General features: G+C 42.2%; 1 protein-coding gene across 1 annotated transcript; it reads right to left on the bottom strand.

The window, feature by feature from the left end:
* Window positions 1-116: 116 nt before the first annotated feature.
* On the bottom strand, window positions 117-26,311 carry LOC100380631 (phosphatidylinositol glycan anchor biosynthesis class U protein). The gene is made up of 12 exons (XM_014165859.2): window positions 26,129-26,311; window positions 25,232-25,296; window positions 25,059-25,118; window positions 24,752-24,814; window positions 24,029-24,138; window positions 23,670-23,770; window positions 23,468-23,565; window positions 21,430-21,584; window positions 20,896-21,039; window positions 17,747-17,871; window positions 4,822-4,964; window positions 117-1,425 (listed from the first exon to the last, which is right to left on the bottom strand). The coding sequence occupies exons 1-12, from the start codon at window positions 26,256-26,258 to the stop codon at window positions 1,312-1,314; spliced, it is 1,308 nt and encodes a 435-aa protein (XP_014021334.1). The 5' UTR covers window positions 26,259-26,311; the 3' UTR covers window positions 117-1,311.
* Between the last annotated feature and the right edge of the window lie 576 nt (window positions 26,312-26,887).

Below are 26,887 nucleotides of genomic sequence, written 5' to 3' on the forward strand. Positions count from 1 at the left end.
GGAATAGGTTTCCAGTGTGCTACACATACCTACCTGTATGCTTCTAAACAACAACAAAAAACCTGTAATGTAGTCATCATTCATAGCCACTCATGCAGCAAATAGAACATGATCCGTTTTAAAATCACCCTGGTCTTTAATATCATGAAGAAAATAAATTACAGAAACATATCAAAACAACTAAAGTAGTCCTCCATTTAGAAAATTATAGAAGAAAAAAACGTTGAACAAAATTAGTGCTGTCAATTAAATACTGTATATGTACACAAACATGGCATACATGAACATTGCTTGTTGAATGTGATCCATCACGAGAGTTCAGATAGTGAGGAATCCAGATTATATCTCATTTTCACTGGGTACAGGGTTATCAGACTACATTTTTCTCAGATAAGATACTCCAGTAAACAGGCGTCTTATCCCGATATCTTTTTCCTATAGTATTGCAAATAGTGACAATGCAGTAGTTAGGCCCATCAGCTATCCATTGAGAGAAGAGTACCAACGTAGCAACATTTTGTACACAGTTATTGTAGGACAGTGTTAAGTGTATTAGTAAAACACAATATAAAGGGTTTTGTTCATTAGGCACTAAACAGAAGACAACATACTGGAACAGAGGTGGACTACTTGGACAATAAGAAATACACGTTTTAAATAATATTTTTTACACATTTTCAGTTGCACGCCCTAATGAACACGACCCAGATGTGGAGGCTGTTTCTTCCAGGTAACACTAGATTGACTGACAAGCCCCTGTGGTTTATGTTCAACCGACACCCTAAACAGCCTAAATGCAGAACTGTCTGGTTTCTGTGTGCTCCCAAGTACCCAAAGGCTCACATCTGCTCAAGTCATCTGCTTGTTTTCAATGAGTGACAGCAATTCCTAAAAGCATAAGAAAGGAAATCCAGGAAAAAAAAACTATGACCAAATGAAGCAAAAGAAAAGGACAAGCAACACCATCACCTACACCGCCACAACAAGATTTGTCGCCTACTCACTGGAGCGACAGAGCATGGAAAGAGCAAAAGGCACCCATCTTCCATCCCACCCTCTTCAACTCCATGTCTGCTCCATCCTTCATTTCTGTACCAGAAGGTACTTCAGAAACACTAAGGCTTTGGTCTATGGGGGAGCAGGGGGTTGGTTGGTTGGTGGGATGTTTGCTTAAAAGTAAGACCTCAAAGAACTCAAAGGGTGGGGTAATGTTCAGAGTCACTGTCAGTCAGGTATGGGTCTGTCACCCATGTCCCATCCCTGTCTGCGTGCGTGTGTGCGTGCAAGTGTGTGTGTGAGAGTTTGTGTCGTCTACTTGAGAACCAGAGTGGCCTCGCTGCCGTCTTTCCTCTTCAGGTACAAGCCATGGGTCAGGTGGTGCTCTCGCCGCAGGTACGCATAGAAGTAGTCCGACACCAGCAAGATCTGAGAAGAAACAAAGTAATATCCATCTGTGATTAGTTGAAATTCAACAGTTATAGGTACTGTGCTCCCATAAAACTGATTTCACAGCTACAAGCTATATACAGTCGTATGAAAAAGTTTGGGCACCCCTCTGAGGCTGCATAATAATTTACTCTGTCGTCACAGAAAATTATCACAGTGGCTGCCATTCATTTTCTAATAAAAGCTGAGTACTGGGGTATTGTCCAGACAAAGATTTTTAGTGTAGCAATATTAAGCTGTATGAAAGTAAATCAGATGTGAAAAATAGGCTATGCAAAAATTTGGGCACCCTTGTCATTCTGTTGATTTGAATACCTGTAACTACTTAGCACTGATTCATTGGAACACACAATTGGTTTGATGAGCTCATTAAGCCTTGAACTTCATAGACAAGTGCATCCAATCATGAGAAAAGGTATTTAAGGTGGCCAATTGCAAGTTGTTGTTCTCTTTGACTCTCCTCTGAAGAATGGCAACATGGGGGCGTCAAAAAAACTCTCAAATGACCTGAAAACAAAGATTGTTCAACATTATGGTTTAGAGGAAGGCTACAAAAAGCTATCGCAGAGATGTAAGCTGTCAGTGTCCACTGTGAGGAACATAGTGAGGAAATGGAAGACCACAGGCACAGTTCTTGTTAAGGCCAGAAGTGGCAGGCCAAGTAAAATATCGGAGAGGCAAAGGATGGTGAGAATGGTCAAAAACAGCCCACAGACCACCTCCAAAGATGCAGTGACACCATCTTGCTACAGATGGTGTCACTGTGCATCGTTCAACAATTCAGTGCACTTTGCACAAGCTGTATGGGAGAGTGATGCGGAAGAAGCCTTTTCTGCACACACGCCACAAACAGAGTTGCTTGAGGTATGCAAACACACATTTGGACAAGCCAGCTTCATTTTGGAATAAGGTGCTGTGGACTGATGAAACAAAGATTGAGTTATTTGGTCATAACAAGGGACGTTATGCATGGCGGCAAAAGAACACAGCGTTCCAAGAAAAACACTTGCTACCCACAGTAAAATTTGGTGGGGGTTAAATCATGCTGTGGGGCTGTGTGACCAGTGCCGGTACTGGGAATCTTGTTAAAAGTTGAGGGTCGCATGGATTCCACTCAATATCAGCAGATTCTTGGGAATAATGTTGAAGAATCAGTCACAAAGTTGAAGTTATGCCGGGGCTGGATATTTCAACAAGACAACGACCCAAAACACTGCTCAAAATCTACCCGGGCATTTATGCAGAGGAACAAGTACAATGTTCTGGAATGGCCATCCCAGTCCCCAGACCTGAATATCATTGAGAATCTGTGGGATGATTTGAAGCGGGCTGTCCATGCTCGGCAACCATCAAACCTAACTGGAGAAGTTTTGTAAGGAGGAATGGTCCAAAATACCTTCATCCAGACTCTCATTAGAGGCTATTGGAAGCGTCTAGAGGCTGTTATTTTAGCAAAATATTGATGTGATTTTTCTATTGGGGTGCCCAAATTTATGCATCTGTCTAATTTTGTTTTGATGCATATTGCACATTATCTGTTAATCCAATAAACCTCATTTCACTACTGAAATATTACTGTGTCCATCAGGTATTTGATAGATCTAAATGAAATTGCTGATCCAAACACCCAATTATTTATAAATGGAAATCATGGAAATTGTCAGGGGTGCCCAAACTTTTTCATACGACTGTAATATATTACATCTTATATAACCTGTACATTTTAAACATTGCTTCATAAAAATTCTGGGAGCATCTCCAAACCATGTGTGGAATGGTTAGGCCTTCTCCTTCCTTTTGAAATTATGTAATCTCAGGCAAAGTCAACCTGCATACTATCAGAGAAATGGGAAATGTGTCAGCCAAAGTGGTCAGCTAGCAAAACTGACCAGGTTAATCTCAGATTGTTTCTCTCAAAACTGACAGGCAGGTTTACCACAATCTCACACCGGTTATCTAAATACCATTCACAACTACGAAAACAACATATGTTAACAGATCAGTTTTTATAAATAGTCTGCTCAAGTGTATAATTGAGCAGACTGGGAAGTCTCTGAATAGGCTTCATCTGGGAATCCTTCCATAATAGTCCAAATGGCCTCAGTATCAGCTATAATGTATGCTATTATGTGCCCATAGTACTGTGTGAACCTAATAAGTGCCTTGTTTTGTTCGAACCAACACCGTCAAATTATGAATGACTCCCCAAGATGCCATTGTCATTTTCTGCTCTGGAGATGAAAATAGAGTGTTTGTTCAGTCTTTGCGGATCCTGCTTATGTCCTTAGCTGGGAAGACCAGGAAGAAAAGTCTCAATGGACAAAAATGTGCTATTTTATCCCAAAGCGTCTTACACCCAGTTTACCGGCCTCTCCATTAAACAGTGTTAGACAGTGATATCATAGTCATACTCTGACAGGTAACCCAAAACCTTGGTTTCCACGTCACACCATGAATTAGTGAAGGACATGGCCGAGGATAAACATTCCTGCATTCCGGTCCCCTCTGTAGTTAAGTCTTTGCTCTGTACTACGATGATTTCAACTCCAGACAAGGGATTTGTGAGTGTTAACTGACACTGAAGGAAACAGTATCTGCGGTTGTCAAATGCAAAATGGCTGTCGTTTATTTAGAATGTCTATCTGGGGGCTTAACAATGGGAAGGTCCCCGAATAAGTCTAACTTTTTTTACTGACTCCACTACTCATTATTGGTGACATTATAAGCCTCTTTTACATACAAACTTGACAAATTCTGGTCCATATCCAGACTCACTGTATCACTGATGTTGGTGAGATGCCCCAGGGGTGTCATTTGGGTATAGCAGGCTGTGGCAGTTAACATACCCTAGCTCAAGACCAACAATGTTAAATATGATACTACTAGCATTTCAATCCCAAGGAAAAAGACTTGGCCATACCCAAGGACAGGGTCCCCAACTGGTGGCCCGTGCGCCGAATTTGGCCCATGGGTGGTTTTATTTGGCCCCCAAAGATTTGAGCAAAAAAATATATAGTTTTATTGTTGGACATAAGACTTTAAAAACACCAGGAAATATTTTCATTTAAGAAATTTGTTTCCAACTATTCCCACACATAAGAGAGAGACACGTGATTGTATACAAATGTAAGCAAGGTTTGAAATGATTATGTTTTAGTCAAACATATCTGTTTGGGCTCCTTGCGGTCAATTTGCAGTCTACAAATTATTTGTAATTTTGTTTCAGCCCTCCGACCATCCGCTCAAGAAAAAAAAAATGGCCTGCGGCTGAATCTAGTTGATGATCCCTGCACTAGGATTAGCTGAAAAATACACTGAAGTTGCCTGTTCCCATGCTAGCTTACCCAGCTTTTCTGCCTATGCCAGCCCACTCACCTGTGCCACATTGAAGAGCAGCGTGATGGCGTAGTAGAAGTTGGAGTTGGCGCTGCCAGCGTAGATCCAGAGGTGCCAGAGGACGGGGAACAAGGCGGAGCAAGCCAACAACACAACCGACACCAGAAATATATTTCTCAAGACTGGAAGACACAAGGAAAATAAAGACATCAAATAAATGAATATACACAGTGTACAAAACATTAAGAACACCTTCCTAATATTGAGTTGCACCCCCCCACGCACTCAGAACAGCCTCAAATCATCAGGGCATAGACTCTACAAGGTGTCGAACGTGTTCGACAGGGATGATGGCCCATTATGACACCAATGTTTCTCACAGTTGTGTCAAGTTGGCTGGATTTCCTTTGGGTTGTGAACCATTCTTGAGACACACGGGAAACTGTAGTGTGAAAAACCCAGGAGCTTTGCAGTTCTTGACACAAACTGGTGCACCTGACACCTACCACCATACCCTGTTCAAAGGCACTTAAATATTTTGTCTTGCCCATTCACCCTCTGAATAGCCCACATACACAATCCATGTCTCAATTGTCTCCAGGCTTAAAAAGCCTTCTTTAACCAGTCTCCTCTTCATCTTCACTGATTGAAGTGGATTTAACAAGTGACATCAATAAGGGACCATAGCTTTCACCTGGTCAGTCTCATGGGAAGTGCAGATGTTCTTAATGTTTTGTATACTCAGTGTACTATATTGAATGATGGTGCAATGCATTAGATTCATTAGATTGCATTAGATTCTTGATCAATCAATGTGTTAATGTCTTTATCGTACCAATAAATACATTATTGACATGACTCAGAATGAACTCCAGTTCATAAAAGGGTAAACCTGAAACAGTTAGCATTACTGACTCCTTACTATCAGTAACCACTCTTCACGGAGGCTCTCCGCACTGCCAAAGCTGACTCTCTGTTCTCATCCTCCTAGATCTATCCGCTGCCTTCAACACCGTGAACCATCAGATCTTCCTACCAGGTGGTGTGGAGAGGATCTGTGTTTGCACCATGTGATCTCACTACTGGTGTCCCCCAGGGCTCAGTTCTAGGCCCTTTCCTCTTCTCTTTATACACCAAGTCACTCAGCTCTGTCATATCATCACATGGTCTCTCCTATCATTGCTATGTGGATGACATTCTACTTTTTTCCTTCCCTCCCTTCTGACACCCAGGTGGCGACACGCATCTCTGCGTGCCTGGCTGATATCTCAACTTGGATGTCGGCCCACCACCCCAGCCTACCTCAAGCTTGCCTTGTTAAATAAAGGTTTACAAAAAAAGAAAAAAAAAGCTTAACAAGACAGAACTGCTCTTACTCCCGGGGAAGGCCTGCCCGCTCAAAGACATCTCCATCCCAGTTGACATATCCAGTGTCACCCTCCCAGATTGCAAAGAACCTTGGCATGACCTTGGACAACACCCTGTTGTTCTCTACAAACATCAAAGCAGTGACCCGCTCCTGCAGGCTCATGCTCTACAACATCCTTATAGTACGACTACCTCACACAGGAAGCGGTGCAGGTCCTAATCCAGGCACTTGTCCTCTCCTGTCTCGACTACTGCAACTCACTGTTGGCTGGGCTCTTAGCTTGTGCCATCAAGAGGAACTGCCCCTCCTTACCTTCAGACTATGCTCAAACCCTACACCCCAATCTGAGCATTCCGTTCTGCCACCTCTGGTCTCTTAGCCCTCAGCTACAGTTGAAGTCGGAAGTTTACATACACTTAGGTTGGAGTCATTAAAACTCATTTTTCAACCACCACAAATGTCTTGTTAACAAACTATAGTTTTGGCAAGTCGGTTAGGACATCTACTTTGTGCATGACAAGTAATTTTTCCAACAATTGTTTACAGACAGATTTCACTTATAATTCACAGTATCACAATTCCAGTGGGTCAGAAGTTTACATACAAAGTTGTCTGTGCTTTTAGAAGCTTCTGATAGGCTAATTGACATAATTTGAGTCAATTGGAGGTGTACCTGTGGATGTATTTCAAGGCAAACTCAGTGCCTCTTTGCTTGACATCATGGGAAAATGAAAAGAAATCAGCCAAGACCTCAGAAAACAATTGTAGACCTCCAAAAGTCTGGTTCATCCTTGGGAACAATTTCCAAACGCCTGAAGGTACCACGCTCATCTGTATAAACAATAGTACGCAAGTATAAACACCATGGGACCACGCAGCCGTCATACTGCTCAGGAAGGAGACGCATTCTGTCTTCTATAGATGAACGTACTTTGCTGCGAAAAGTGCAAATCAATCCGAGAATAACAGCAAAGCACCTTGTGAAGATACTGGGGGAAACGTGTACAAAAGTATCTATATCCACAGTAAAACTAGTCCTAATTCGACATAACCTGAAAGGCCACCCAGCAAGGAAGAAGCCACTGCTCCAAAATCGCCATAAAAAAGCCAGACTACAGTTTGCAACTGCACATGGGGACAAAGATGGTACCTTTTGGAGAAATGTCCTCTGGTCTGATGAAACAGAAATATAACAATGGTCATTATGGCCAAAAAGTTATGTTTGGAGGAAAAAGGGGGACGTTTGTAAGCCGAAGAACACCATCCCAACCGTGAAGCACTCGGGTGGCAGCATCATGTTGTGGGAGTGCTTTGCTGCAGGTGGGACTGGTGCACTTCACAAAATAGATGGCTACATGAGGATGGAATATTATATGGATATATTGAAGAAACATCTCAAGACATAAGTCAGGAAGTTAAAGCTTGGTTGTAAATTGGTCTTCCAAATGGACAAGGACCCCAAGCATACTTCCAAAGTTGTGGAAAAATGGCTTAAGGACAACAAAGTCAAGGTATTGGAGTGACCATCACAAAGCCCTGACCTCAATTATATAGAAAATGTGTCTGAAAAAGTGTGTGCGAGCAAGGAGGCCTACAAACCTGACTCAGTTACACCAGCTCTGTCAGGAGGAATTGATGAAGGCTACCCGAAACATTTCACCCAACAATTTAAAGGCAATGCTACCAAATACTAATTGAGTGTATGTAAACTTCTGACCCACTGGGAATGATGAAAGAAATGAAAGCTGAAATAAATCATTCTTGCGACTATTATACTGACATTTCACATTCTTAAAATAAAGCGGTGATCATAACTGACCTAAGACCGAGAATTTTTACTAGGATTAAATGTCAGGAATTGTGAAAACTGAGTTTAAATGCATTTGGCTAAGGTGTGTGTAAACTTCCGACTTCAACTGTACATTGAAGAAAAATGTGCTTTCTATGCCTGTGATATGTGGTCGTCCCACCTAGCCATCTTAAGATGAATGCACTAACTAAGTCGCTCTGGATAAGAGAGTCTGCTAAATGACTAAAATGTAATTTAGTGTTCCAAGAAGATTTAAAAGAAAATGTATTTTTTTTTCCTTTTTACACAATGGTGGTGGTCTAAACAAATTCCCAAAGGAACCCAGTAATTTTTCATCTTAGATACAAGGAGAAATCTGAAGTCTATCTATCCACTGATATAAATATATCCCCTGTCTGAGATCAAATCAAATTGTATTTGTCACATGCACCGAATACAACAGGTGTAGTCCTTACAGTGAAACCTTACTTACAAGCCCTTAAACAACAATGCAGTTAAGAAAAATAAGCGGTAAGTCAAAAAATATATTTTTGTTGTTGAAAAATAATTCATTAACCTCTTGGAGTTCCCCTAGGATAGGGGGCGCTACAGCGATTAAACGGCCTCCTACTCAAACTCAGACGCTAGGATATGCATATAATTAATACTTCTGGATAGAAAACACCCTAAAGTTTCTAAAACAGTTTGAATGGTGTCTGTGAGTATAACAGAACTCATATGGCAGTCAAAACCCCGAGACAGATGGAAACAGGAAGTGGAATTCTGAATTGCGAACTCAACTTCATCACGTTGCCTATTAATCACACCGTGAGCTATGGTTCATTGAGCACTTCCTATTGCTTCCACTAGATGTCCCCAGTCTTCACAAATTGGTTTGAGCCTTCTACTGTTAAAACTGAATGAATGAGACGCTGTGGAACGTGGTCACACGGAGAGGGCCATCACCATTATGACGCCGGCGCCCCTGGTTACCCTCCCGTTTCGAAACGTTTTGAAACACAATGCAATCGTCCCCCTTGAATCTTATTGGCTCTCTTGTTGAAAAACGCCCTGAAGATTTATGTTATACAACGTTTGAACAAACCTAAATGGGAAAAAAAATGCTTTATCTCGAAATGGCTGTCCCGTGGCCGACGAAGCATTTGGATCAGCCTTCAGACGCGCTAACAAGAACAAGCTGTTGGAACATAAAGGAGTCATTTTTTCGAACGAAAATACATTTGTTGTGGACCTGGGATTCCTGGAAGTGCTTTCTGATGAAGACAACCAAAGGTAAGGGATTATTGACAATAGTATACAAGATTAGATGTGATATGCGATTGTTCCAAGATGGAACTCTCCGAGTTGGGCATCTCCGGCGCGGCCCACGCTTGGATTGCGTCCTACCTGACAGGTCGCTCCTACCAGGTGGCGTGGCGAGAATCTGTCTCCGCACCATGCGCTCTCACCACTGGTGTCCCCCAGGGCTCTGTTCTAGGCCCTCTCCTATTCTCGCTATACACCAAGTCACTTGGCTCTGTCATATCCTCACATGGTCTCTCCTATCATTGCTATGCAGACGACACACAATTAATCTTCTCCTTTCCCCCTTCTGATAACCAGGCGGCGAATCGCATCTCTGCATGTCTGTCAGACATATCAGTGTGGATGACGGATCACCAGCTCAAGCTGAACCTCGGCAAGACGGAGCTGCTCTTCCTCCCGGGGAAGGACTGCCCGTTCCATGATCTCGCCATCACGGTTGACAACTCCCTTGTGTCCTCCTCCCAGAGTGCTAAGAACCTTGGCGTGATCCTGGACAACACCCTGTCGTTCTCCACTAACATCAAGGCGGTGACCCGATCCTGTAGGTTCATGCTCTACAACATTCGCAGAGTACGACCCTGCCTCACACAGGAAGCGGCGCAGGTCCTAATCCAGGCACTTGTCATCTCCCGTCTGGATTACTGCAACTCGCTGTTGGCTGGGTCCCTGCCTGTGCCATTAAACCCCTACAACTCATCCAGAACGCCGCAGCCCGTCTGGTGTTCAACCTTCCCAAGTTCTCTCACGTCACCCCGCTCCTCCACTCTCTCCACTGGCTTCCAGTTGAAGCTCGCATCCGCTACAAGACCATGGTGATTGCCTACGGAGCTGTGAAGGGAACGGCACCTCCATACCTTCAGGCTCTGATCAGGCCCTACACCCAAACAAGGGCACTGCGTTCATCCACCACTGGCCTGCTGGCCCCCCTACCTCTGAGGAAGCACAGTTCCCGCTCAGCCCAGTCAAAACTGTTCGCTGCTCTGGCACCCCAATGGTGGAACAAGCTCCCTCACGACGCCAGGACAGCGGAGTCAATCACCACCTTCCGGAGACACCTGAAACCCCACCTCTTTAAGGAATACCTAGGATAGGATAAAGTAATCCTTCTAACCCCCCCCTTAAAAGATTTAGATGCACTATTGTAAAGTGGTTGTTCCACTGGATATCATAAGGTGAATGCACCATTTTGTAAGTCGCTCTGGATAAGAGCGTCTGCTAAATGACTTAAATGTAATGTAATGTAAATGTAATGGTGCTGACCTGTAACGTTAGCCTATTTTTCAGAGCATCGCATCCCCTTTCATCGCAAAGTATGATTACCCAGTAAAGTTAATTTTAAATCTGGCATTACAGGTGCTTTCAAGAGATATTCATCTATAAATCTTAGAATGACAATATTACATTTTAAAAATGTTTTCGAATAGTAATTTAGTAAATTGTAGCTCTGTTTCATCGGATGCATTTGAGGGAAAATAGTTAGTCAACGTTACGCACCGATGTAAAATGCTGTTTTTATATATAAATATGAACTTTATCGAACAAAAGAATGCATGTATTGTGTAACATGATGTCCTAGGTGTGTCATCTGATGAAGATTGTCAAAGGTTAGTGCTGCATTTAGCTGTTTTTTGGTTATTTGTGATGCATGTGGTTGGTCGGAAAATGGCTATGTGGCTACTTTTACGATATACTCCTCTAACATAATCTAATGTTTTTCTTTTGCTGTAAAGCCTTTTTGAAATCTGACAACGTGGTTCGATTCAGGAGAGGTGTATCTATAAAACGATATAATTTGAAGAAAAAAATGAAAAAAAAAATGATTACATTTTGTTATGCTAATTGCGATATGATTTTTCGCTGGATGTCGCACAGGGGTTAAAGAGTAGCAGTAAAATAACAGTAGTGAGGCTTTATACGGGGGGGGTGTACTGGTACAGAGTCAATGTGCGGGGGCACAGGTTAGTCGAGGTAATATGTACATATAGGTAAAGTAACTGTGCATAGATAATAAACAGAGAGTAGCAGCAGCAGAAATTAGGGAATGGGGGACAATGCAATGGGCTCCCGAGTGGCGCAGTGGTCTAAGGCGGCACTACAGACCCTGGTTCGATTCCAGGCTGTAAAACAACTGGCCGTGATTGGGAGTCCCATAGGGCGGCGCACAATTGGATCAGCATCGTCCTGTTTAGGGTTTGGCCGGGGTAGGCCGTCATTGTAAAGAAAATTGTTCTTAACCTGTTGGGGCTAGGGGGCAGTATTTAAAATGGTGTAAAATAGTCATATGTTTGAGAAATTGAGGCATTTGTATTTCGCGCCACACGATTCCACTGGCTGTTGACTAGGCAAACGTCCCACCTTGCCCAGGGAGGTTAACTGACTTGCATAGTTAAATAAAGGTTAAATAAAATGTAAATAAATAAAATATGCAAATAGTCCGAGTAGCCATTTGATTAGCTGTTCAGGAGTCTTATGGCTTGGGGGTAGAAGCTGTTAAGAAGCCTTTTGGACCAAGACTTGGCGCTTCGGTACAGGTACTCAATGGTGCAGCTATAGAACTTTCAGGATCTGAGGACCCATGCCAAATCTTTTCAGTCTCCTGAGGGAGAATAGGCTTTGTCGTGCCCTCTTCACAACTGTCTTGGTGTGTTTGGGCCATGAGAGTTTGTTGGTTATGTGGACAACAAGGAACTTGAAGCTCTCAACCTGCTCCACTATAGCCCCGTCACATGACGTCTCTTGACCACTTGAAACCAGTTGTGTCTGGTTTGGGTAGTGAGTCACTGTGACAAAATGGCTGAATGGATTTAAGCCTAACATCTTAAAATTACCAAATCAGGGCTGTTAAGTTATGGAGTTAGTTTTTTTGAATGACACAGACAGGTGAGGAAACTTCAAAACATCTTTTCCCCATTCACTCTTCCTATTATAAACGGTGAGCTAGATCAACGGCGCATGTGGAGGATGCATACAAGTTAATGTGAATGGAGAAGGAAATGCATTGCTTTACAACAACCCTGCATACTAAATGTTTGCACTTTTTGTGACCTACATTGAATACTCTATATGACCATAGGGCAATTTTTTCTTGAGCTGATGGTCAGGAACATAATTAAAAATAATTTGTAGACTGCCGAATTGACCATAAGAAACATTAAAATTGGTTTGATTTCCAAAAAGGACTACCTTTCAAACAATGTCACTTTCTATTTTCTGACAAAACATTTTTTTTGGGGGGGGAGGGGGGTAATCCCCAAACTCAACGACAGAGTTTAACATGTTAATGGTTTAAGGGTATGTTAGTGCTAAGAGAAAAAAAAGTACAGCCAGAACCAAAATTGGGAAACACTGTCCTAGACCACTTTGGAGGTTTAACGATCTGTAAGAACCAGATAGGTGTAAGCTACAATGGCTAGCTTGCATTCAATGGTCACTCAATTTCTTTCCGTCAGTGAGCCAATTTCAGGTCTACTGAGCGCAAACTTGAATGCTGTGAAAATTCTGTGCAACTTCCAGTGCACATTTACTGTGAACACAGAGGCTGTACCCACTTTAAGTCACAGTTTTAACAGTGGCCAAGTAGGCTACAGTGGCTATTTGACCAAAATGTAGGCCTACCAGAGGGGCCTACCATCAAAAACATAGAAAATGCATCCAATAACATTTTAACATGGAAATAGCTATTCTATCATTTAGCCTACAGTAGCAGCCAATGTGTGGTGCTCAATGTAGGCCCACATCTAATGAGACTTTTGAAAAAAACATGCAGGGCTTGACATTGACCTGTTTATCCACATATCCTCCAGACAAGGAGGTGACTGAAAATGTTTGTGTTGTTTGATACAAGAAATCACTTAATGGAATAAAATGCATTACTTTCACCCAACCATTATTACAGAGAATTAGACAAATTATGCAACACTGACTATTGGCTACTTAGCTTATTCAAGCCGGGTTCAAAATACAACACTGCTCCTTTAAAACAAAAAAAGCTCTTTACCCAACTCACTTTTTCAAAGATGTCTAGAAATGTGCACGTTTTATGCTCTTGTAGGAAACAATCACTCCCCTATTGCTGACTACAAATGATCTATAACTGGGCTAATAACTCACTAACTAGCAAAGGATATGAACAAAATGTGCACACATGGCTACATGCAGCTCTTGCTTTGATCTCAAAACAAGCACATCTAAATCATGACCACAGCTGTAAACACAGTCCAGTTCAAAGTAAATGGCACAGATCCATATATGGCAATGGTCAATTTGCATATAGGCCTACTGCAGCTCTAATTAGTTATGCCGCACCGGTCTGTGTAGAATACGGCCGAGTCATGCCCAATAGACTCATACTCGGATGCGTTCTGCCTACAACAAAATCTCTTGCATAGTTCGCTTTGTTTCGGTATGTGGCATAGAAATTGGCCAATATTGCTTTGATTCAATCACAATTGCCACAGTAAAGGGAAACGTTGATAACAAACTAACAGACAGAAAACTCTAGAAAGTTGAGTGAAGTTCAATCTTGTGCTTCTCTCTGTGGGCTGATATTTCTTCTGCGCTCTGCGTGGCAGTGCCGGAGGAGCTGTGTGGCAGTCTCGGGCTACTGCGATCACACGCTCAGCTTAGAGGGAACATTGCTTGCAATCCAGTTCCTCTACATCAGAAAACAATGAAGGGGTCAGGGCCAAGCGTAGAACCTTCTCTGTACTTGGGTGTGTTGAGTGGAAACTGACTTAGTAAAGTCAACTGATCATCAACATCTTGATTAGATGAATCAGCTGTTACACTGCTCAGCTGGGACAAAACCTGCAGTACTGCGGTTGAGGCTTGAGGATTACTGCACTACAATATTAGGGACTCACAATGTTAACTTCTTTGGGATAGGTGGCAGTATTTTCACGGCCCGGATAAAAAAAACATACCCGATTTAATCTGGTTACTACTCCTGCCCAGAAACTAGAATATGCATATAATTAATAGATTTGGATAGAAAACACTAAAGTTTCTACAACTGTTTGAATGGTGTCTGAGTATAACAGAACTCATATGGCAGGCCAAAACCTGAGAAGATTCCACACAGGAAGTGCCCTGTCTGACAATTTGTTGTCCTTCTGTTGCATCTCTATTGAAAATACAGCGTCTGTGCTGTAACGTGACATTTTCTAAGGCTTCCATTGGCTCTCTAAAGCCTCCAGAAAGTGGAATGGGGTGTCTGCGGTCTCTGGGCGAAGAACAGCAGCAGAATTTGTAAGTGGTCAGCCTGGGGACAGTGAGACTGGAGATGCGCGTGCACGATACTACTCCATTTTTTTCTTTCAGCCTTTGAATGAATACAACGTTGCCCGGTTGGAATATTATCGCTATTTTACTAAAAAAATAGCATAAAAATAGATTTTAAACAGCGTTTGACATGCGTCGAAGTACGGTAATAGAATATTTAAAAAAAAAATGTCACGAAATGCGCTTGTGCGTCACCCTTCGGATAGTGACCTGAACGCACGAACAAAACTGAGCTATTTGAATACAACTATGGATTATTTGGAACCAAAACAACATTTGTTGTTGAAGTAGAAGTCCTGGGAGTGCATTCTGACGAAGAACAGCAAAGGTAATCCAATTTCTCTCATAGTAATTCTGAGTTTAGTGAGCCCCAAACTTGGTGGGTGTCAAAATAGCTAGCCGTGATGGCCGAGCTATGTACTCAGAATATTGCAAAATGTGCATTCGTCGAAAAGCTATTTTAAAATCTGACACCGCGATTGTATAAAGGAGTTCTGTATCTATAATTCTTAAAATAATTGTTATGTATTTTGTGAACGTTTATCATGAGCAATTTAGTAAATTCACAGGAAGTTTTCGGTGGGTATGCTAGTTCTGAACATCACATGCTAATGTCAAAAGCTGGTTTTTGATATAAATATGAACTTGATTGAACAAAACATGCATGTATTGTATAACATAATGTCCTAGGAGTGTCATCTGATGAAGATCAAAGGTTAGTGCTGCATTTAGCTGTGGTTTGGGTTTATGTGACATGTATGCTTGCTTGGAAAATGGCTGTGTGATTATTTGTGTCTATGTACTCTCCTAACATAATCTAATGTTATGCTTTCGCTGTAAAGCCTCTTTGAAATCGGACAATGTGGTTAGATTAACGAGAGTCTTGTCTTTAAAATGGTGTAAAATAGTTGATTGTTTGAGAAAATTGAATTGTGGTAATTTAGTTGGTTTTGTATTTCACGCCGTGCGATGCCATTGGCTGTTGGCTAGGGGTTCCGCAGGCGGAACGGGGTTCCGCTAGCGGAACGTCTGTCCTCAACAGGTTAAGGAGCACACACCATGTCCAACGTCATCTGTCGTGGCTGAACGACGACATGAACATCATACAGCTGGCGGGTTTTACACTGTATTGGCAGGATAGAACAGCAGCCGGAACTCTAACCCGGAAGCTTATAAGAAATCCCGCTATGCCCTCCGACGAACCATCAAACAGGCATAGCGTCAATACAGGACTAAGATCGAATCGTACAACACCGGCTCTGACGCTCGTTGGATGTGGCAGGGCTTGCAAACTATTAGACTACAAAGGGAAGCACAGCCGAGAGCTGCCCAGTGACACGAGCCTACCAGACGAGCTAAATTACTTCTATGCTCGCTTCGAGGCAAGTAAGACTGAAACATGCATGAGAGCATCAGCTGTTCCGGACGACTGTGTGATCACACTCTCCGCAGTCGATGTGAGTAAGACCTTTACACAGGTCAACATTCACAAGGCCACAGGGCCAGATGGATTACCAGGACGTGTACTCCGAGCATGCGCTCACTAACTGGGAAGTGTCTTCACTGACATTTTAACCTCTCCCTGTCAGTCTGTAATACCAACCAGTTTCTTTATTCACCTTTATTTAACCAGGTAGGCCAGTTGAGAACAAGTTCTCATTTACAACTGTGACCTGGCCAAGATAAAGCAAAGCAGTGTGACATAACACAGAGTTACACATGGAATAAACAAACATACAATCAGTAACACAATAGAAAAATCTTTGTACAGTGTGTGCAAATGTAGTAAGATTAGGGAGGTAAGGACATAGTGGCGAAAAAAATTACAATTTAGCATTAACACTGGAGTGAATAGATGTGGAAGTAGAGATACTGGGGTGCAAAAGAGCAACAACAAAAAAATAACATGGGGATGAGTTAATTGGTTGTGCTATTTACAGATTGGCTGTGTACAGGTACAGTGATCGGTAAGCTGCTCTGACAGCTGATGCTTAAAGTTAGTGAGGGAGATATAAGTCTCTAGCTTCAGTGATTTTTGCAATTCGTTCCAGTCATTGGCAGCAGAGAACTGGAAGGAAAGGCGGCCAAAAGAGATGTTGGCTTTGGGGATGACCAGTATACCTGCTGGAGCGCGTGCTACGGGTGAGTGTTGTTATCGTGACCAGTGAGCGGAGATAAGGCGGGGCTTTACCGAGGGTAGTGCGTACGGCCCAGTACATCACTGGGGACAAGCTTCCTGCCATCCAGGAACTCTATACCAGGCGGTGTCAGAGGAAGCCCCTAAAAATTCAAGACTCAAATCAAGGACTCCAGCCACCCTAGTCATAGACTGTTCTCTCTGCTACCACATGGCAAGCGGTACTGGAGCACCAAGTCTAGGTCCACGAGGCTTCTAAACAGCTTCTAACCCCAAGCCATAAGACTCCTGAACATTTAATCAAATGGCTACCCAGACTATTTGCATTGCCCCCCCCCACCCTAGCCACTTTAATAACTCCACCTACATATTACCTCAACTAACCTGTGCCCCCTGTACATAGCCTCGCTATTGTTATTTTACTGCTGCCCTTTAATTATTTGTTACTCTTATTTTTTTTAAGGTCTTTTTTTAATTCTTTAAAAAACTGCATTGTTGGTTAGGGCATGGAAGTAAGCATTTCACTGTAAGGTGTCCACCGGTTGTTATTTGTCACGCCGAATACATTTGATTTGATCTAATAAACATGTTTACAAAACTCTCCTTGAGATCAGTAGGCACAAAACAGAAGAAAGAGCTTTGAAAAGTGGGGAGGTCCTATCTAAACTTGTCCAATAAGTAATGCTTTTGTTCATCTTCTGTTGCAAAACAGTTTGCTACGGTGTGCCCTATCGAACACAACCCAAGGGTCATGGGAAGGAACCATAGAGAATGATAGTGGCCATAGGCCATATTAGCATGGGCAGCTCCATTGAGGGCTTCCACCATTTTAATATAGTCAACTGGGTGGGACTTCCAACTTCATTGGCTGATCCCTCCTGGTGACTCTGTTGGAATCATGTCCAACCAGGTCATCAGGAGGGATCAACCAATCATGAAGAAGAAAATTGACTACTTTAAAATGCAGACGCCTCAATGACGCTGCCCATGCAGTCTCAGATGCTATAATGGCACAGATACAAAAATAAGTACTCTATATATCTCTATGGAAGGAACCTCTCACATCTGTATAGGTGGTTCCATGCGGGCAGGAAGGCCATGTAGAGGGCGATGTCGCCCACGGTGGGGTAGGACTTGAAGATGGAGATGATGGCAATCTGCATGAAGATCAAAAAGACCGGGTGCTCCCTGGGACAGAGAGAGAACAGCTGTTACTACTTTATGGCAGGAATTTTAAGACAAAATCATTTACAGGATGCATAGATGTCACTCGTTTAGATGGGATACATTATATATACACACACAGTACATGTGGTCTGTGTGGCACAGTAGAGCATTTACATTTAAGTCATTTAGCAGACGCTGTTATCCAGAGCGACTTACAAATTGGTGCATTCACCTTATGATATCCAGTGGAACAACCACTTTACAATAGTGCATCTAAATCTTTTAGGGGGGGGATTAGAAGGATTACTTTATCCTATCCTAGCTATTCCTTAAAGAGGTTGTAACACCAGAGTTGTGGGTTCGATTCCCGCTGGGGCCACCCATACCAAATGTATGCACGCACTACTCTAAGTCGCTTTAGATAACATTTTATGTGCATTAATATACGTTAATACATGATGTTAGGTTCTAAATTCTGGTTCAATAATCCAGACAAATACCAAAGAAAGCTCAGACTAGACCTATTCACCACAACTGGGTTACGCAGCTGCAAGAAAACCATACAAAGTCTCAAGCAACTGTGTTTATAACATCACACTTGGCCCCCCATCCCAACTAGACCCCCTTTTGTGTCTAGGATGAACAATCAATCTCTGTTGCAGGTGGTGCTATCATCCAAGCTTGAGTCCGGAACCTTCATACTCCTCAACGCCTCTCAAGTCTTCTTATCAGTCAGGAAAGGCCTGGAGTTATAGGGGAGTTCACATTCTTGCAGTCTACCGCAGTCCACTAGATAATTACTATACACAAAGAGCTTAAACCTAACACTACTTTCTATCCCTAAGAATAAAGTCAATTCCTATTAGGAGTATATAATGGTATAAAATAGTAATTACGATGTACCAGCTCTAACTCCAGACATATGGCTCCTATTCAACCCTAATGGAATTGTTCTTGCCCTCAGAGATAGGCTCCCTTTGTACTTTCCCTCTACCCAAACACAATGCACAGAGCATTCCATCTAACACATACCACTAGGCTAATTATAAAACAGGTTAAAACGGGCTGAAGTCCGTATCCCACAATAATAATATACATAAGATTCCCGGGAACATCAATGGCAATTATATCCACTGAAATGGAAATTAATGTATACTGAAAAAAATATATAAAACACAACATGTGAAGTGTTGGTCCCATGTTTCATAAGCTGAAAAAAAAGATTCCAGAAATGTCCCATATGCATAAAAATCCTATTTCTCTAAAATGTTGTGCACAAATTTGTTTACATCCATATTAATGAGCATTTCTCCTTTACCAATATAATCCATCCACCTGACAGGTGTGGCATATCAAGAAGCTGATTAAACAGCATGATCATTACACAGGTGCACCTTGTGCTGGGGACAATAAAAGGCCACTCTAAAAAGTTGAGGGAGTGTGCAATTGGTATGCTGACTGCAGGAGCGTGCTCATCGTCCTCACGAGGGTCTTGACCTGATTGCAGTTTGGCGTCGTAACCGACTTTACTGGAGAAGTGTGCTCTTCATGGATGAATCCCGGTTTCAACTGTACCAGGCAGATGGTAGACAGCGTAGCGTGTACGGCGTCGTGTGGGCGAGCTGTTTGCTGATGTCAACGTTGTGAACAGAGTGCCCCATGGTGGCAGTGGGGTTATGGTATGGGCAGACATAAGCTACTGGCAATGAACACAATTGCATTTTATCGATGGCAATTTGAATGCACAGAGATACCTTGACGAGATCCCAAAGCCCATTGTTGTGTCATTCTTCCGCCACCATCACCTCATGTTTCAACATGATAATGCATGGCCCCATGTCGCAGGGATCTGTACACAATTCTTGGAAGCTGAAAGTGTCCCAGTTCTTCCATGGCTTGCATACTCAGCAGACATGTCACCCATTGAGCATGTTTGCAATGTTCTGGATCGACGTGTAGGACAGCGTGTTCCAGTTCCTGCCAATATCCAGCAACTTGGCACAGCCACTGAAGGAACAACATTCCACAGGCCACAATCAACAGCCTGATCAACTCTATGCAAAGGAGATATTGCGGTGCATGAGGCAAATGGTGGTCACATCAGATACTAACTGGTTTTCTGATCCACGCCCCTACTTTTTTTTTTTTTACATTTCTGTGACCAACAGATGCTTATCTGTTTCCCAGTCATGTGAAATCCATATATTAGGGCCTCATTTATTTCAATTGAGTGATTTGCTTATATTAACTGTATAGTAAAATCTTTGAAATTGTTGCATGTTGTGTTTATATTTTAGTTCAGTATATTTTCTAGGTCTGATTTGACTGGTCAGAAATGTTTGGTTTGGTGAATAGAAGTTGTACCTCTGTTCTTACATGACAACAATCCAGGTGCAAGGTGATCACAATGTAGGCAAACATGATTACATAAAACAGCTTGAAGCTTATGCAACTGGAAAGATTTGCAAACAAACCCCAACTGTGTTAATCTTATAATAGGCCTCAAAACAGGTCTAACTGTGTAACCTTACATAACCATTGTAGACTGTGGGGCAGTGTTAGCTCAAATAAACTGTTTGTTAACAAACAGATACATACATTTGACATAAACCTGATTGTGGTCATTGCAATTAATAATTCTAAGTACCTCAATGGGTATCATCAACATTGTGGTTACTAATTCATTAACCTGACTATTAACTACCACACAAGTGGTAGTATAATATCCACTTCATAGAAAGGAGACCAAACACTTGGGTGACATTTTCATCCGTGCAAAAAAATACCATAAACCTAATTGCAATCTGGCCATGTGATTTAATTAAAAACTTTTCTTCAACAATGTGCATTATAAGGGGGCAATTATTTAACTAGTTTATTGAACTGAGCAATGCGCATACATTGAAGAAATCTTTTCAATTAAAATCAGGCTGCCATTTAATGAGGTTTACTGTATTTTCTCCCCACAGATCTGTGCTCTTTTTCACCACGAAAACAAATCCCTTATTCTCACTATAGTGTGAGTTGAAGAGAAGAGGGACTCACTTTAGCTTGATGGAGAGTGGAATGGTGTAGAAGAACACGTTGATCTGAAAGACACAGATGAAGAAGAGGCGGAAGTGCTCAAACATCTCGGCAAAGAAGTACCAGAAGAGGCCTATGTTGGGGGTGAGGTCTGGAACGGAGAGGCTGGGGGGGGATAGAGAGAACAGCATTCACACAGTCAGAGGGGAACACATAATGGCCCTTTCATAACACATTCCGTAGCATAGCGGTCTCTCTTCTTCCAAATATGTCTGCTAGGCGTAAATGCCATCCCCACAAAGAAAGACTAACTTTATTCATTAGGGAGAAAGTTGTAGGTTCTCTCAATCATATTCCGAAGACACCTATTCATAACAGATTTACACCAATTAGTGAATTCTCAATGCACAAATTAACAGCAATTGTATGCTAAGGTCTACAACATCAAGCTGAAAAAAACTCCCTTAGTAAGCGTTTCCATCAGGGTTGGGGTCAATCCCATTTAAATTCTGTCAATTCTTGAATTGAAATGACCCCAACCCTGGTATCACTCACATGAATCCGTAGACGGAAGACAGGAAGTCCCAGGAGCTGAGCAGGAAGAAGGACAGACAGACCATGACACATAGGCTGCCCAGGTACATGAAGGCGTACTGCGTTGTGAAGAGCCAGAAGCTGGATCTTTGCCAGTTCACTGGGATGTACAACCTCTGTGGGAAAGATTAGGGAGAGAATTAATGTTTCAAATGCTTAAAAATCATGGGCAGAATGTATCAAACAGCTCAGAGTAGGAGGGCTGATTTAGGATCAGTTTTTCCTTTTATTTAGATCAGAATGCCTAAGGTAACATGGACACTGAAGACCTGATCGTAGACTCATGGTCTACTCTCCTTAATTTGCACTGATGTGGAAAAGACTTGAAAGGTGGAAGCTCATTATTAGGCTGCCTGTGACCTGTTCAGTTCTTACAGATCAGTACAATGAAGTAGACGGGATAAGGATAGGACAGATTTTTGTATGTTCACCAGGGGTGCATCTCAGTAGTCCAACTTGGCCTCCACTCTGTGACTCCTTCAAGTGCAATGAACTGAAAGCATAGACATCCACAATATGGGTTCTAGCCTATCAACCAGGACTTGGGCAGGTGAAAGTTTTCATGTCTATGCATATAAAGGAAAGGCGACAAGGGGAGGAAGCCACTTTGGACTTTCGAGATTGACCACATATCACTGACCACGTTTCAATCCACAGGTCATAGTGTATTAAAAACAACAGCTGTGATGGAAACAGGAAGACTCGGTATAATTTCAGAAATGTCGACAGAATGTTATTTTTGTGTCGGTACAATTTATTATGCTACAAACTGAGGTGGAAACGATGTATTGAGCAATTGTTGATAGAATAACCTTGCCTGGCTAGCCAAACGGTACGCCACACCCATAGAACAGATTCTAACCGGTCTGACTGGTCCCAGAAAACGATGGGTTGGGCCATAGCCAAAACACCCATGAGTAAAGCAGTGTTTTAAAAATGCATCATTGGTTAGAGATGATCCAATCACTGATGACTTTATTTTGTACAAATCCCCTAATTTTGACGTCACCACAAACAACAAACGATGGCAGTCTCAAAGTGAAGTATGTAGCGAACATAGTGGCAGAAGAATTCAGTTTAGTCGTCAGGCAAAGATTAACCATCACATCGAGGTAAATTTGCAGTCACACGATGCTACACTACATGACCAAAAGTATGTGGACACCTGCTCGTCGAACATCTAATTCCAAAATCATGGGCAATGATACGGAGTTGGTCCCCCCTTTGCTGCTACAACAGCCTCCACTCTTCTGGGAAGGCTTTGCACTAGATGTTGGAACATTGCTGCGGGGACTTGCTTCCATTCAGCCACAAGAGCATTAGTGAGGTCGGCACTGATGTTGGGCGATTAGGCCTGGCTCGTAGTCAGCGTTCCAATTCATCCCAAAGGTGTTTGATGGGGTTGAGGTCAGGGCTCAAGTTATTCCACACCAATCTCAACAAACCATTTCTGTATGGACCTTGCTTTGTGCACGGGGCATTTGGGGCGGCAGGTAGCCTAGTGGTTAGAGTGTTGGGCCAGTAACCGAAAGGTTGCTAGATCGAATCCCCGAGCTGACAAGTTAAAAAGCTGTTGTTCTGCAAATGAACAAGGCAGTTAACCCACTGTTCCTAGGACGTCATTGTAAATATAAATTTGTTCTTAACTGACTTGCCTAGTTAAATAAGGTTAAATCAACAACAACAACAAAAACATTAAAAAATGGTCATGCTGAAACAGGAAAGGGCCTTCCACAAACTGTTGCCACAAAATTGGAAGCACAGAATCGTCCAGAAAGCCATTGTATGCTGTAGCGTTAAGATTTCCCTTCACTGGAACTAAGAGGCCTAGCCCGAACCAAGAAAAAACAGCCCCAGACCATTATTCCTCGTCCACCAAACTTTACAGTGGGGCAGGTATCATTCTCCTGGGGACCACTGATCCCTGTCGCAAATTGGATGGAAACCTTGTGAAAAGTGAGGCCAACTTGAGTCTTTCAGCTGAGTGATACGAACGTACCTGTAGTAGGTATAGCAGTGCTGGGGCAAATAGTGTGAGAGGGTAGATTGACTGGTATGTCGCCAAGGCCAAGAATATCGCACTCATCAAGGAACTTCCTTCAATATCAGAGAATAATTTAGTTATTCACACGACAAGCAAATACATGGTTTGGGTCACACCAAAATATTTTTTATTTTGTCATTTGTTGCTGTTCACATACCTTTTACTGTACAGAGAATGAAGAGTGCGATGACTGCATTGTTAAGCCCGCAGGTTGACTTTGCCACACAGGAGAGGATAGTGAAAGGGTTCAACAAGTAACTGCAGGGCGAGAGAGCGAAAACTAAAGGTCATCATTAAGTTGTAAACACTTTGTTTACCAAAACTGGCAGACACCCATAGGTGTAATTGAATGTTGACAGTGCTGTTCTTTAAGCTGACCATGTTGAGCCAGGTGGAATCGGGTGAAGTTAACCCTGGATTCTGATCTAGTCAGTTGTGTGTTTTCCCCTCTAATGGTTAAGGTTAGGACTGGGGAAAGTAAGCTGATCCTAGATCTGTGCCTTCTCTGGTACTTACAACATGGCCACTTTCAGAGGGATGTAGTACATCTCTTTGGGGGTGCGGATGAGCTCCAGGCAGTCCAGAGGATAGCGCTCAGCCTCCAGGGCGTACTTCTGTTTCCTGAACTGGAGCAGAAACATACACCCCACTAGCCGTGTCACTACACCAAGTCTGTGTTGTTCCTGAACCCATAATGCAACAGCAAAGTCAAAAGTCTCCGGGGTTCTTCAACATTGCAGTTGACTGCCGACTAACTGATCTACAAATCTCTTTGTATGATAAATAACTACTCACTATTATTTGTAGATCAGTCTGAGTCACAATTTACCAAACATGCATCACTGATTTGATGCTCTCGGACACCCAATCCCAGGGTATCTTGAAACATCAAAAAGACTGCACACTTGAGGAAGTGACTCGACTTATCAGACCCCCGTGTTTGTCACAACAGCTGACAACCAGATACGGGGGCGGCTAAACAAACATTTAGCCTATGTTCTAAAATAGAAGGCCTATGTAGCAAATAGGCACAGTAAATACTTTTAGTAAGCAGTATTTATTAGCTCACAAACCAAGGCTTGTTGTTCCTGTACCCATAATGCAAGTGAAATGTCTAACACCAAATCCCAAGGCACCTTGAAGCATATTTTTAAGTCATGCAGACATGCATAATATCCCATGGCACAGTACATCATCATGATCTGCATTATATTTATCTTGGCATTATTTGTCACTTACCACAGTCTTGTTGTAGTCCTTCACTGCTAGGTAGAGTGCCACCGCAGTGAGTGCATCTGCCATCTATGGGGCAGGTTGAGAGAAGAAAGATAACACAATTGATGGATGTATGGATGGATTTGACCTTTGGGAATCAAACTCAAATTATGGTCTCTCTGTAGCATCCATGTATGTTCCAGCTAATTGTCTATGAGCAAAACTAGCAGTCAAATTACATTGGACCCTCAATTTGATACAGGTTTCAAATTGTATAGTGACATAATAGACAGTGTTACTACTGAATAAGTATATTAAAGGTTGCACTCACCATAAACACAATCTCTGCATAATCAATAACAAAGTGAAAGAAGTATATAATGAGGGGAGTCTGAAAGAGATAAGATGACATCATGATTATACCACTTAGTGAATGTATTAATTGATGAAGCAACACATTGTGATACAATGTTACTCGTTTAATGGAATCGAGAGGGGACTAACCTCATGGAACACATCCCCTGCATATGGCGATACTCCCAGGTCCAGGAGAGCCAGGCCTTCCACAACTACAAATAACAAACCATAAAATATCATCAACCTATGGAACCAAAATAATGTATAGCCTGTTGTGTCCACATTGTTCTCAACCATGATAGCTGGGGCTAGTTCTTTTAAGTCCAAAAACTGGTCCTGAACATTTTACATTTTGAGTGCAATATCAAAATGAAAGCCAAATCTATATACGCTATCATAAGGGTTGACTTGCACTAGCTGACTCAACTCCACGACATAACTGTTATAGCTAACCTGCATCTCGTGGAATTGAGTCAACTAGACTTGCACAAGCTAATGTACTGTCTGATTAATAATTAATATACCGCCCTGTCATTCCGTTTCTTTACACGATATTGAGGTTAAAGTCAATAGGTAGAGGGAACAGCAGCAAATTACACTGTAGCATGTATTAGAAAAATATTGCAAACATGCATGAAATCACTGTTGCAGCAGCTACCCATTCTTGCTTCCTTAGCTTTTTAGCTAGCCTTCCATTGATTGCCATTCCAGAAGGCATCAAAACAAATGTTATTGGCCACATAAACGTGTTTAGCAGATGTTATTGCGGGTGTAGCGAAATGCCTGTAACTGCAAATATCATGCATTGGCAGCTAACTAGCTTTGATTACTCTCTGACTTCCCATGTATATTACTATATTCCTTTGTGGAATCACTAAAACCAGCAATACTAGAACTCTCAATAACACTTTTAGTGGTGCTGTCCAACCACCCATCTAGGTTTGCATAGCAAGCTAGCCGGCCGACCGGGGTCATCATACTGACAAGCAAGCGCAAGACAGAACAGCAGCAATTCCCTACAAAGATAATCAATTAAGCGCCTACCTCTTTTCCAGGCATTTAGTGGAGATACTACCTCAACTCTTTCTGGTATAAGCTCAGCTAAACTTGATCTAAATAATACTGCTCTTATTGTTACAGCTACAATTAAAAGCAGGGTTAAAGGAGCTGCCATCTTTGTTGGGAGGAAGAAGCCATCAGCGTGTCGTCAGCAACACTAACAAAGTAAGTCCGGGTCACAGTATTTCGAACATTTTCTCAATAAAAGTCCCCCACGTAATAGTAGAAAAATATCAATAAACCTGTATTTATTCATGATATGAAACATAATTGTCTAAACATGAACAATGATTCATATTTAAGTGACATTTGGGTTTTAAAACTATTTTCCAAGGTCAAATAAATACCCCAATGCTGGTTTATAAAGCAAAAACTATTCTTAGATGCTGCAGTAAAAGTATTGTAGGGAATCCTCAGTAGGGTCTGTAATTGTAAACTGAGTATACCAAACATTAGGAAGACCTTCCTAATATTGAGTTGAACACTTAATGTTGATTTAGTCGTTGGTAATGATGGTGATGATGAATGAGATGTTTTTCACATAGCTGGTTTCACATGCGCCTTATTTGTGATTGGCCAACATTTGCATATAGTTTACGCATTGTTATTTTACGTGTATTTTTTATATTTTTTGACACACAAAGACCCAAACGGCGTTCCATAGCCTTTTGCCCTCAGACCAGCCTCAATTCGTCTGGGCATGGACTCTACAAGGCGTCAAAGGCATTCCACAGGGATGCTGGC

This window comes from Salmo salar, chromosome ssa22, assembly GCF_905237065.1.
Source record: "Salmo salar chromosome ssa22, Ssal_v3.1, whole genome shotgun sequence".
Lineage (NCBI taxonomy): Eukaryota > Metazoa > Chordata > Actinopteri > Salmoniformes > Salmonidae > Salmo > Salmo salar.